The sequence below is a fragment of the Pimephales promelas genome, chromosome 3 (genome assembly GCF_988280905.1).
Source record: "Pimephales promelas chromosome 3, fPimPro1.hap1.1, whole genome shotgun sequence".
In the NCBI taxonomy this organism is placed as follows: Eukaryota; Metazoa; Chordata; class Actinopteri; order Cypriniformes; family Leuciscidae; genus Pimephales; species Pimephales promelas.
In genome coordinates, this window is record NC_142771.1 from 8,982,859 (window position 1) to 8,995,146 (window position 12,288).

The 12,288-nt window shown below is 37.0% G+C and overlaps 1 protein-coding gene across 6 annotated transcripts in view; it reads left to right on the forward strand.

The window, feature by feature from the left end:
* Positions 1 to 115: 115 nt before the first annotated feature.
* Positions 116 to 12,288, forward strand: part of zc3h7ba (zinc finger CCCH-type containing 7Ba) — a 30,647-nt gene continuing 18,474 nt past the window's right edge. For 2 of the 6 annotated variants that reach the window (XM_039687544.2, XM_039687546.2), the window contains exons 1-10: positions 116 to 456; positions 1,142 to 1,217; positions 1,685 to 1,721; positions 1,839 to 2,036; positions 6,688 to 6,846; positions 7,988 to 8,068; positions 8,191 to 8,247; positions 8,351 to 8,390; positions 9,046 to 9,209; positions 10,704 to 10,950. In XM_039687544.2, coding sequence (XP_039543478.2) covers positions 1,159 to 1,217; positions 1,685 to 1,721; positions 1,839 to 2,036; positions 6,688 to 6,846; positions 7,988 to 8,068; positions 8,191 to 8,247; positions 8,351 to 8,390; positions 9,046 to 9,209; positions 10,704 to 10,950 — 1,042 coding nt within the window. In that variant the 5' untranslated portion in view covers positions 116 to 456; positions 1,142 to 1,158. Of the gene's footprint in view, positions 457 to 610; positions 681 to 1,141; positions 1,242 to 1,684; positions 1,722 to 1,838; positions 2,037 to 6,687; positions 6,847 to 7,987; positions 8,069 to 8,190; positions 8,248 to 8,350; positions 8,391 to 9,045; positions 9,210 to 10,703; positions 10,951 to 12,288 lie in introns of all 6 variants that reach the window. The other 4 variants (XM_039687542.2, XM_039687545.2, XM_039687543.2 and 1 more) reach the window with 4 other exon arrangements.

Here is a 12,288-nt window from a genome sequence, read left to right on the forward strand (position 1 = left end):
GACAAGTGTTACTTTTATCAGCGCTGTTCCGGATGGACCAATCACAGATGTTGTTGATTCCTGGAAATGGTTTAATATATTACATAATAATATTTATTAAAGCGTGTTTCCTTCTGTATACGAGTTATCGACTCTATAAATGAACATTTTCACTGTATTTACATCCCTACTAATGAATAATAACATTATTAAAAAAAAAGTTCAGAGTGAGATTCGTGCCGCCTGGCGGAACGGTCGCGTGTGTCTCACGAGAAGAAGCGGTTATTAACTGGAAACATTTGTCGAGTTCACAGTGCAGTGTTGTCGACACATGATACATCTGGAAAATGTCGTGAGATTGATCAATTCATAATCTGACAGTCATTCCTCTAATGTTTTAGACACGAACCACTAAATAATAGACACTCGCGAGGCTCAGAAGAAAGCGCGTTTGGTCTTGATTTTCTCCAGACTCAGGTGAGTTTAGAGGAGTCGCCTGGAAAGTTGTTGAGTGATTGTGAAATGAGACTGTATTCGGACGTTATATTTGCTCTTTGGTGGCTGACGTTGTGGGTTATTAGGTCTTCGTTGTGAATGTTTATTTCCAGCTGTTTCCGTTTCGTTTTTGCAGAAACTGTAGGGAGGAAGTTCATTTGGGCGTGTTTTAAATGTCCACTTCCAGTACAACTAGCGGTTTTTGGGTAGGATCTGAGTATGCAGTTTATGCTATAATATTTTTTAGACTGTAATAATTTAAAAGTGATGTTACCTCCTTCAGGCTTTTAATTTTTGGTGCATAAACACAAAAAATGGTTGGAAGTTAGCTATTTGTAAAAAACTAAAAATGGCAAATTGGTTAACAGTGAGTTCCTATGTCATGCATGGGGAAAAACTAATAATGTTAAGTAAAAATCAACAAATATCCTGTAATTTACGGTGAACTCTTTTAAAATGTCACTTTTTTTTTGTAAATTACAGTTTTAAAACTGTAAGCTACAGGTTCTGTAAGTATGTACAGATACTTCCAATCACAGCTACCAGTTTGTTTTCTGTAATAAACACTGGGTTTTTACATTTCACTTTTACATTGATGGCATTTGTGCCTTTGTGTTGAAGAGATGGTAAACGTGAACTTTTACACATGCGTTTGTTTGTTTTTCAGGCTTGTGATGGTCAAACATGAGCGCTGAGCGTCAGAAGCGCAGAGAGGAGATTCGGAGAGCGCTGAGCTTCATCAAGTACGGCAAACTATCAAACCCTGAGTGAGAAATAAATTTAGATTGCTCTATTATTCTCGGCCAGATTGTTTATATCCGTTGCCGATTAGGCCAGGAGAAAGAAGATTCACCAACATGTTGTTTTTGTCAAAATCCTTTATCATGTTTCATTAGATTGTGCTTGGTTGAATGCATTGAAGAAGCTTTTTCAACTCTAGTCTATCAGCGAACACTTTTATTGCTTGTCAACTGGCTGGTCAGGGCCCAAAAGTGAGTTTTCGCTTTGTTTTGATAGTAGATTGTGTTGGCATCCAATCAAAGTATTTTGGCACCAATTCATGCGTCATCTGGTCAAATTCGACAGATGTCAACAACATGAGCAGATTGTGTGAAACAATCCAGTCGAGAAGCACTGATCTATTCTGTCAATCTCCACTATTACTCTTATAATGTAATTTCGAGTGACTGGTTTTATCCCGTGTCTACAGATGTTCCCTGCCTTATCCGGACCCTGCAGGCTATGAGGTTGGAGGATGTTTTGCACACAAATGCTTATCTGAATAATAGCTCAAATTGAATGTTAAAAAGATACATAATGACCATTTGTTTGTGTTCTGTCTGTTTCTTCTGTCGCTCTTGTAGGGGTTTGTGGTTCAGCTGGTGTGTGATCTCTTAGACGAGGGCAACGCCTCGTTTCGAGAGGGCGAGTGGACTCAGGCACGGGCTCATTTCAGCGAGGGCGTCAATGTGTCTCTTTACGCTCAGGCCGAGGGGCTTCACGTTCCCAACGCCCTGCTGGAGAGTCTCTACATCAACCGTGCCGCCACACATCAGAACATGGTGAGTCTACCTGTGTTTGCAATTAAACTGAGAGGGGGTCATAGGACTTGTATATTGTTGTCCTATTGTTAGTTTCACTACATCTTTGTTTACATCTTTGCTAAATGAATAAATACATAAAATAAAAAACTTGTAGAATCTCGCATAAAACGTTTTACGAATTTGCATTTCCATCCTATGTTTAAGTGAACAAAATCAACACTTCCTGGGAAATTGGTGTAACATAAATGAAAGTTGCTGCAATCGGGGAAGAAACATTATAAATGAGTTGTGCTTTAGAGAGGCAGATGAAATTAAAGTCCCTGTAAAGTCAAAATTAAGTATGTGTTCTGAGTTTGTCACACCACAGAAAAATGTGTTATTAGCCACCCAGCCAAATTTGAATGATAAAAAAAGCCGGCAAGTACATAAAATAAGCTATCAAAATCATGAAAAAATGAGCGGTTATCTCTGTTCTCAAACACTGGGGGCGTGTCCGCTGGCTGCGCTGAAACCACGCCCACTAGCGGGAGCTGTTGACGGTGATATTAGCTGATACTGCTTTCGCGACGGGAGGATGAAAGCTGAGGCGGGAGATCGTCGTTTCGGCCCCGTTCACCAGTAACAGCGGATTATCAGTGAATCCCAGTTGTCTCTGAGGAAAGTTTATAAAACGATCCAGTGTAAAATGATCACTACAGAGGCGGGTGTTGGGGGTGATCCTCAGCTCTTCATCAAGGTTGGCTCTCTAAAAACCTCTTCTTGATGTGATCGTTTTTAGGGAATTTAAATGAAGATACCGATCTGTTTTTTACATGATCGCATCCAGGTAGTAGCCCATGCATGTCCATGTCGAAGGCATAGCTAGCTAGAAAACTGTAGGCTCAGCTGTAGTAACTAATAGTACTGACAGACACTCGCGATTGAGCGGTGAATGCGAATGTGCTCGGGGAGTGTTATTGTGTGTTAGGGGAGAAATCAGACTCTGTGCGTCATCAAATAGGGGCGTGTCCAGTAGGGCTGGGCGATATATCGAGTATGTACGATGTATCGTTATATTTTTTGAAACGATATGGAATGAGGCAATACCGTTTATATCGATACAGTAGTTTGATATGAGCACATCTGAAAAATACCGGAGTTTACAGTGTGAGCTGCTGCAGTGAAAGTAGCTAGGCTACGTAGTACAAGTTGTCCTAAACATGACTTATATTAATTGCGTCAAAATCACTTTGATATAGTTAACAAGTTTAAGGCAGCTTGCCGCCCTGTCAAATGCTCTGACAGACACTGTTGCTGACTGACAGATATACTTGCGCTGTTTAATGCGTTTGAGATGTGGTGCTTTCCTCAGTGCTCAACTTACATTTCACAGGTATATTCTCCATCTGTAAATGTTAGAAAGTAAAGCAAATATGTCCATTTCACAACAAATATGTCCATGTCAGAAGAGGACGAGCTTCTGCAAGTGAATCTCCGCTAAAATTCATGCTTCCTTGAACGAGCGCCGGCGCGCGCATGCGCGTGAATAGTACTACGTAGTACGCAATAATTCTGACTAAAATAAACATATTGCTAAAATATTTGTTGTTGGAGAAAATAAATGTGCCATATGTGGAATTTTAAACCTACAAGTATATATTTTTAATGAAAGTGAAAGTGATTATAATGGGGTAATCAAATGCAGGCTAATATAATTAGTTTGTGCTTTTGTTTTTGTTTTTATTTTCATTTTTAGTTTAGCTTTTAGTCAATATAAAAACAAAAGCTTTTTGCACATAATATATTGCATAGCCTATATTATATTTGTCTCCATATCCTTCAATATCAACATTGTTTGTAGGATATCATTGGGCCGAATGTGAATATATATATAATATATATATATATATATATATATATATATATTTTTTTTTTTTTTTAAATATAAAGATTTTCTTTATCTAAATAGAAAATGTAGAAAGTACCGAGATATATATCGTATATCGCCATTTGACCAAAAAATATCGAGATATGATTTTTTGGCCATATCGCCCAGCCCTAGTGTCCAGGAGCTCGTGGGCTCCAGTGCGTCATCTAGCCCTGTTTTAGCCCCGCCCAAAAATCCGTAAAATTGCAATGGGGAAAAACTGTTTAACAGTCTAACTCCACATTTGAGTACTTCACAGATTTAGCAATACATATGCAACATTTATAATGTGTTTAGAACTTTTTTTGTAGAATTGCCTTTACAGGAACTTTAAATGAACAATATCATGTTCTCTTGCACTCAGATTCTGCTGTTTTTGGAAGCGCAAAACATATTTTATTGTACTTTTATTTACCCCATTGAAATCTAATGATCTCTTTTATACTGAAACATTTTACAAAAAAGAATTTCACCGTAAATAAAAATGAACATGAAAAAAAAAAATTTTAATAAGCAATTTATGCTTCAGATTCGGTTAAAAACTAGAGCCCGACCGATAAAGGATTTTGAAGGCCGATACCGCTACAAATATTTTTTGGGTTTTAAAATCTGATATATCGGCCGATATTTTTTTTTACGAAACGTGCAACAAAACATTAACAGATTTCCCTAACATAGTTATTTGTAGTTATTTATGAGTTTTAACTAAAATAATATGATAAAGCATTTTAAAAAGAAACTTGTTTCTTTTATTGTCACAACAGAACAGGGGAACATCAAAATATATTAAAGTTCTGATAAATAAAATAATAATTAGTCCCTACATTGCCTTGTAAGCTACCTTATAATTACAATGTCAGCTTGCTTATCCCTTTACCTGCACTTTTTAAATTCTTTCCATCAAGCTATATCAAACCATTTTCAATCATCAGTTGCTGCCTGCCTTCGAAAACCTACTATTTAGCGATTCTAATCTAAATCCGTTACAGAACGACAGTCTGCAACGCACACTTGGCGTCATTGGATTTCACACACGTGTAAAAGAAAAGCTAACTTTTCTGCACAAGATACGTTTGATACTTTTTCTCTATATGTCTAAATATTCACTCCTCGCAAGTATAACTTACATTTTACAATGCAGGGACTGTAACTAGAGATATGCTAGTTATAAATACAGTAATCATTACTTTATTTAGGCAGAAAAAGTTCATTGTGGTTTCCAAGCTCATTAATGTTAACGTTAGTGGTTTTCCACAGATGATAGTGGCATTAGCTAGCTTTGTGGTTAGCTAGTCTGATGAGCCATAATTTAGCAATAGATAACATCACACTGCAAATTGTAAAACATACATTTTCAATATAACAGGCCAAGGAGAGATGATTGAAGCGTGTTTTGTCCGTTTTTATTTTTATTTTTTAAATATTAATTTATCGGCCATTATAACTACCGATATTTTGGAAAATGCCTAATATCGGCTGATAATATCGGTCTGGCTCTAAAAACATGAATTAAAAGAAAGTAAACCCTGGAACCCACAGTGCTCTCGGTAATCTAGTTAGTCTGTTTGCTTTGAAGGATTTTTATTTGCTGATTTATAGTCAGATTGAGCCTTTTTGCCCCAGTACTCTTAGTTGCTCCTCGCCATGAGAAGACATTAAAAGCACAGACAAGAGTTCAGTGTTCAAGCTCTTTCTGAGGTTTATTGTTCAGCTAGTCTAGTGTATATAAACTCGACGGCAGGAATACATTAGCGTCAATAAGTCATGCGCTGGGATGCTAGGAATGTTCAAGGATTCCTGAGGAACCGGGCGAGGATATCTCCAGACGTGGATAAGGAGCAAGGCCGGCGTGATAGCATGAGTAAGAGCTTTTTGAAGGTCACTGAACCCTCTCTCTTACTCCAGACGAGGGACACTATGAGAACCAGACCACTTTAACTGGGTTGAGGACTTCTAGATGTTCATCGTCTAAAGTTTCCGTCTAAACTGGTTTAATCGCTTAGGTCTAGTAGTGAATGTTTTATGAGCAGTAGGAGAAACATATTCCAAAGCACAACCAAAACAATGTTGTTCTGCAAAATGCGTGCAGTTTTTCTTTTTCTTTTTTACTACTAGAAAGACAAAAGTTAAATGGTGTATTTTTGTAATGAAACTTTACATTATATAAATTCGTATTTTCTGAACGCCGACAGTGCAGGTGAGACTCGAAAAATTTGAATATTGTGCAAAAGTTCATTTATTTTTAACTTAAATGGTGAAACTAATATATTAGTAGACTCATTACATGTTTTATTTGTTATAATTTTGATGATTATGGTGTACAGCTTATGGAAACCCCATATTCAAAATTAGAATATTACATGAAATCAATTAAAAAAAAAAAGATTTTAAATACAAAAATGTCAGTCCTCTGAAAAGTATAATCATGCATATGTACTGAGGACTTGGTTTGGGCCCCTTTTGCATGAAGTACGGCCTGGATGCGATCAGCTTTCATCTGTATATGAGAAAGTATTATAGTGTTTGCATTTCTATTTAAAAAAAAATATAGGTAAATGCTAAAATACTTTTTAAATGCAATTCACCTTCTTTGTTCATCAGTTCTGTCAGACAGTAAACTAGTGAAGAACGGGAGCTCTTGTACATGCTTTCAAAATAAAAGCTTCTGACACTCATCGGCCAAACAGAAAAAATTCCAATATCGGTCTAGCACTGATCACCAATGAAAAACAAGAGTATAAATATGTTGTTTTTCTCCGTCAGGGTGAGTTTGACAGCGGGGTGAGGGACTGCGACCGCGCTCTGGAGGTGTGTAAAGACCGCGCTAAAGCGTTATACCGTAAAGCCGTGTGCCTGAAGGAGTCTGGGAGACTGAGGGAGGCGTATGACTGCAGCGCTGCATGTCTGCTGGCCTCACCGCAGGTAAACACGACAATAATGTGTGCTTTAGAGGAATTAATAACGTGATTATTTAATATTATTATTATTATTATAAGTAGTTATTTTTACTGTATTTTGTAATTTGTAAATATGTTTTTATCAAAATTAAGCCATTTAACACAGTTTTTATTGGTTTGTTTTACCCATATCATCACTATTTGTACAATTAAACTAAAAGTATAAATGTGACATTTAAAGCTGTATGTCCCATTTTAAGAATCATTTAAAAAAGAATAGACACAATTAATACACAGGGAATTAATGAAAAAATAAAATAATAAAAACAATCAAATATTCAGCATTTTAACAATTATATATGTTTATAAAATTAAACAAATAAATTGTTAACTGGCGTAACTGTTGCTGTTTATTAATGTGTGTTAATATGTTAGTGCTTAATAAACCTGATTTAAATCTCTTAAGTAATTTAGTTAAAACGTAGTGTTATTTAAACGAAAAAAATATATATTATTTAACATGCAATTTAATTATAAAAAATTATCGAACTACATTTTTACTGTATTTTATACTTTTAGTCCAGTTTATGTTTTCATTTGGAGATAAAACAAACTTAAGCCATTTCATATTCATACTATTCAAAATCTCTAAAATGCACAGTTATTATATTTATATGTATGTATTTATTTATTTTGTAATCTATGTTATTCAACCCGTTTTTAAACTAAATGTATAAATATGACAATAAAAGCAGCGTGTCACTAAATCATTTTAAACATTTCAGCTGCCTAAATAGACTAAGTTAATACACAGTAAAAATAAATACATTGTATTCAAAAACAGAAATTTCAGAACGACAAATTGAACTGAAATAAACAGTTATTTGGCATAACTGGGAATAATATTTATTAAATATGTATCTTAAGAAAACTATTTATAGAGTATAATATATATATATATATATATATATATATATATATATATATATCTAAATTAGAAAATTAGGAATGCTTTTTTTCTGTTATCTAATAAACACATAAATTAACCTAATCTTCTGGAGCATTTTTAGTGTTTAGCTGCACATTAGTTTAGTTGCGTCGGGTCATGTGACATGGTCTAGGGCTAATGTCTTCTGTCTGACTCTGAAGTTTTCTGTCTTTTTCAGGACCAGACGGTCAGTAATTTGTCCCAGGAAATTGCAGTTAGTCTAGGCCTGAGAAACAGAAAAGCGTACATCAGTTCTCAGGTGAGCACCCACAATCCCCTGCAGGACATGTTTTTAAACGTTATGTTTCAGTGCAATAAAGAGATGTTTCATGAAGATAATCATATTTATTAATGTAACATTTCTTTATTATTCTCTCTCAGCGTGGGAAAGCATCAGGATCTGAGGACAACAGGCTCATATCGCCACCTTTAAATGAGGCAGGACTTTTTATTTAAACTTTTTAATCTGTGTTCGGTACAGCTCAGATGAGTAGATTAAGACATGATTCCCCTCTCTCTTGTGTTTTGTTCTTATTCACAGATATCGTCCGTCGAGCCGGAGAGAGTGGCTGACTCTGCAGGTACTCAGAGGCATTTATTATGTTGAGAATACCATGATACTCTGTGTGAAAATCAGGGAATGCAGTGTGTTTTTCTGTCGCTCAGATAGTGAAGAGCAGCGCTAGATCCGCCAAGGTCTTTGGCTCACTCCCCAGAGAAAGCTTGAGCTGATGAAATACTTTGAAGGTCGCTTTGGATAAAAGCGTCTGCCAAACGCATAAACTTTACTAAAAGATCTCACTGGTTAACTTGCATTAGCTAACATTAACTAACAGTGATGTTAGATTAAGATTAAGAATCGTTTAATGCTTGTTTATGTTTAGTAGTGTTGTTAACTTGTGTTAAAAGGAGTAGTTCACTTTTTAAAAAAACTTTTGCTGATAATTTACTCACCCCCATGTCATCCAAGATGTCCATGTCTTTCTTTCTTCAGTCGAAAAGAAATTAAGGTTTTTGATGAAAACATTACGGGATTTGGACCTTGAAGCGTTTGGTTCCCAATGAAGTGCATTATATGGAGAAAATCCTGGAATGTTTTCATCAAAAAATTTCTTTTCGACTGTTTCTAGTAATGAGTTACCCTCCAACACGGGTCGATAAGTATGCAAATGCTTCATTAAACTCTGTTGATTAGGGGTGTTTGTTCAGTGTTGTCGTTGTCTCTCGTCTTGGCAGCGGGTTTGTCTCCTGTGTTACCGGCCCCGGTCCCCGTGAGCGACTCCCATGAGGCCCTGGGTCTGTCGGTGCCCGTGTCTCAGCCGCTGGAGGACAATGACCTGATGGGGGACGAGCTGGACAGTCTGCTGGACTGCATGTCCAAAGAGGAAGACACACCGCAGGTGAATATCAGGAGTGTAACGATGCCCTCATCTCACGATTTGATATCTATCACCACACTTAAAGGGTTAGTTCACCCAAAAATGAAAATTAAGTCATTAATTACTCACCCCCATGCTGTACCAACCCCGTAAGACCTTCGTTCGTCTTCGGAACACAAATGAAGATATTTTTGATTGAATCTGAGAGCTGGATCAGTCCTACATAGACTGCCTAAGGGACTGGCTCTTGACGGCCCATAAAGTCATTAAAGAAAAGGTTTAAATATTCCATGTGCCTACAGCGGCTCAATTATAAGTTTATCAAGCGACGAGACTACTTTTTGTGCGAAAAAAACATAAATAACGACTTTATTCCACTATTCCATTACTTCCTTATGGGCGCATGCGCGAGAACTGAGACGAGGACGTTCTCCTTCGACTACTTCTTGTTACCGGCTGCTCACCGCTTAGGAGTTTTACCGCCCCCTACCGTATAAGATGATGTGCTGATATAGCCGGAGGCGCAAAACTTTCTGTTTACAAGCAGAGGAAGATGCGCGCTGTACATACGCTTTTCAATTAGCGTATTTTCCGCACTATAAGGTGCACTTAAAAGCCTTTAATCTTCTCAAAAAACGACAGTGTTCCTTATAATCCGGAGCGCCTTATATATGGATCATCATTTTATACGGTAGGTGGCGGTAAAACTCCTAAGCGGTGAGCAGCCGGTAACAAGAAGTTGTCGAAGAAGAACGTCCTCGTCTCAGTTCTCGCGCATGCGCCCATAAGGAAGTAATGGAATAGTGGAATAAAGTCGTTATTTATGTTTTTTTCTCACAAAAAGTAGTCTCGTCGCTTGATAAACTTATAATTGAGCCGCTGTAGGCACATGGAATATTTAAACCTTTTCTTTAATGACTTTATGGGCCGTCAAGAGCCAGTCCCTTAGGCAGTCTATGGAAGAGTGATCCAGCTCTCAGATTCAATCAAAAATATCTTTATTTGTGTTCCGAAGATGAACGAAGGTCTTACAGGGTTGGTACAGCATGGGGGTGAGTTATTAATGACTTAATTTTTATTTTTGGGTGAACTAACCCTTTAACTCACAGGACCATATTATTGTGATACTCCAAGACATATGATGATTAAAGGTGCAGTGTGTAATGTTTAGCGGCATCTAGTGGTGATGAAACAGGACGACTAATCGATTCTTGAGATTTAAGAATCGATATCGGTTCGTAAAAATGAGAATCGATGAATATCGAGAAATCGATATTTATTACCCAGCCCTTATATATAGTAGTTTACTGTGGTACTGATGCTAAAAAGAATTTTCTCTCACAGTAATTATCATTTTGGGTGAACTATCCACGATACAAATTGATGCATTTTTGAATTGCGAAAAAATATTATGACACCATATATTGTGACACCCCTAATGAATATGAAATGAAATCGTGTGTTTGTGATCCAGCTTATAGTTCCCCGTTGACTCTTTCCATGTTTGTCACTCAGAGTGGAGTCGTTTCCCCCGGTCAGGTGTGTTTCCCATCTCCGTCTCCTCGTCTTCCTCCCGCGTTCTTCTCCTCCGTCGGGAGTCAGTTGAACTCGCTGGACTCTTTCATTAAGCCTGAGACGAACTCGTGCTCCACCCTGGACGCGTTGGACTCCATATTTCCGTCCACAGACGTGGTTCTCCCGCAGCGCCCTCTGGTGGTGGGAGGAGACGTGCTCGACTCGCTGTCTGAATTCACTCTGCCAGGTCCATGATTACGAAGATCTTTTATCTGGTGACACTTTATTCTGATGGTGCCTTTTAAACATCCTGTTGACTTTCAGTAACTTTGCACCTATGTGTCAACTATCTTTAGTTAGAGTATTAGGAAACTGTCTGCTTAATATATGCTAACTCTTTTTTATAGTTTTATTTATAGTTCGCTAACTGCTTTTTCTAGGTTTGCGTTCTCGAGCCACTAGACATTGTTGTTGTCTGAATGAGCGGACGGATCGCATTAAGGGTTTTCTGTTAGAACTAGAGCCCGACCGATAAAGGATTTTGAAGGCCGATACCGATACAAATATTTGTTGGTTTTGAAATCCGATATTCCCATATATCGGCCGATATTTTTATTTTGTATTTTATTTTTTCAGAAATGCACAAAAAAACATTAACAGATTTCCCTAACATTAGTTATTTGTAGTTATTTATGAGTTTTAACTAAAATAATATGATCATGCATTTTAATAAGAAACTTAAGAGACTGATGATAGTGGCATTAATAAGAAACAGAACAGACTGATGATAGTGGCATTAGCTAGCTTTGTGGTTAGCTAGTCTATGATTAGCCATAATTTAGCAATGGATAATGTCATAATGCAAATTGGAAAACATACATTTTCAATATAACAGGCCAAGGAGAGATTTAATTGTTATTCAAGCAATGTATGTGTCGTGGCCAACTCAATGAGTGTTGCCAACAGGGTCGGTGTAGAGTGCCCTCTGGTGGACTAACTATACAACTCCAAGACTCATGACATGGTTCAAGCATGTTTCATCCGTTTTTATTTTATTTTTGAAATATTCATTTATCGGTCATTATAACTGCCGATACGATAATTTGGAAAATGCCTAATATCGGCCGATAATATCGGCCTGCCTCTAGTTAGAACGGTTTGTTTAAGCGAGTTCATAATTAATGATCGTTGCGATGGAAGTGAATCAGTTACAACTACATTTTTTAGCTGGACAATAACTTTATTTTAGAGCTGCTGTGAAGCCCAAACTATCTCAGTTACTTTAATTTCCTATTATCTCTGTAAAGCTGCTTTGAAACAGTCTACATTATTAAAAGCGCTGTATGAATGAAGGTGACTTGACTATTGTGATGATCCTCCAATAATCCGACAATCTATTGTCTATAAGCAACTCGGCAAACAATATGTCAAACTTATTCTACTAATACTTTACTGATACTCTAACAAGAGTTAGACATTGTAACAAATTGGCTTAAAATAAATATTAATAAGCCTAATGATACTCTAATGAGAGTTAGACATGTAGGTGCAACGCCTCATACAGTCAACAGAATGTGTAAAAGGC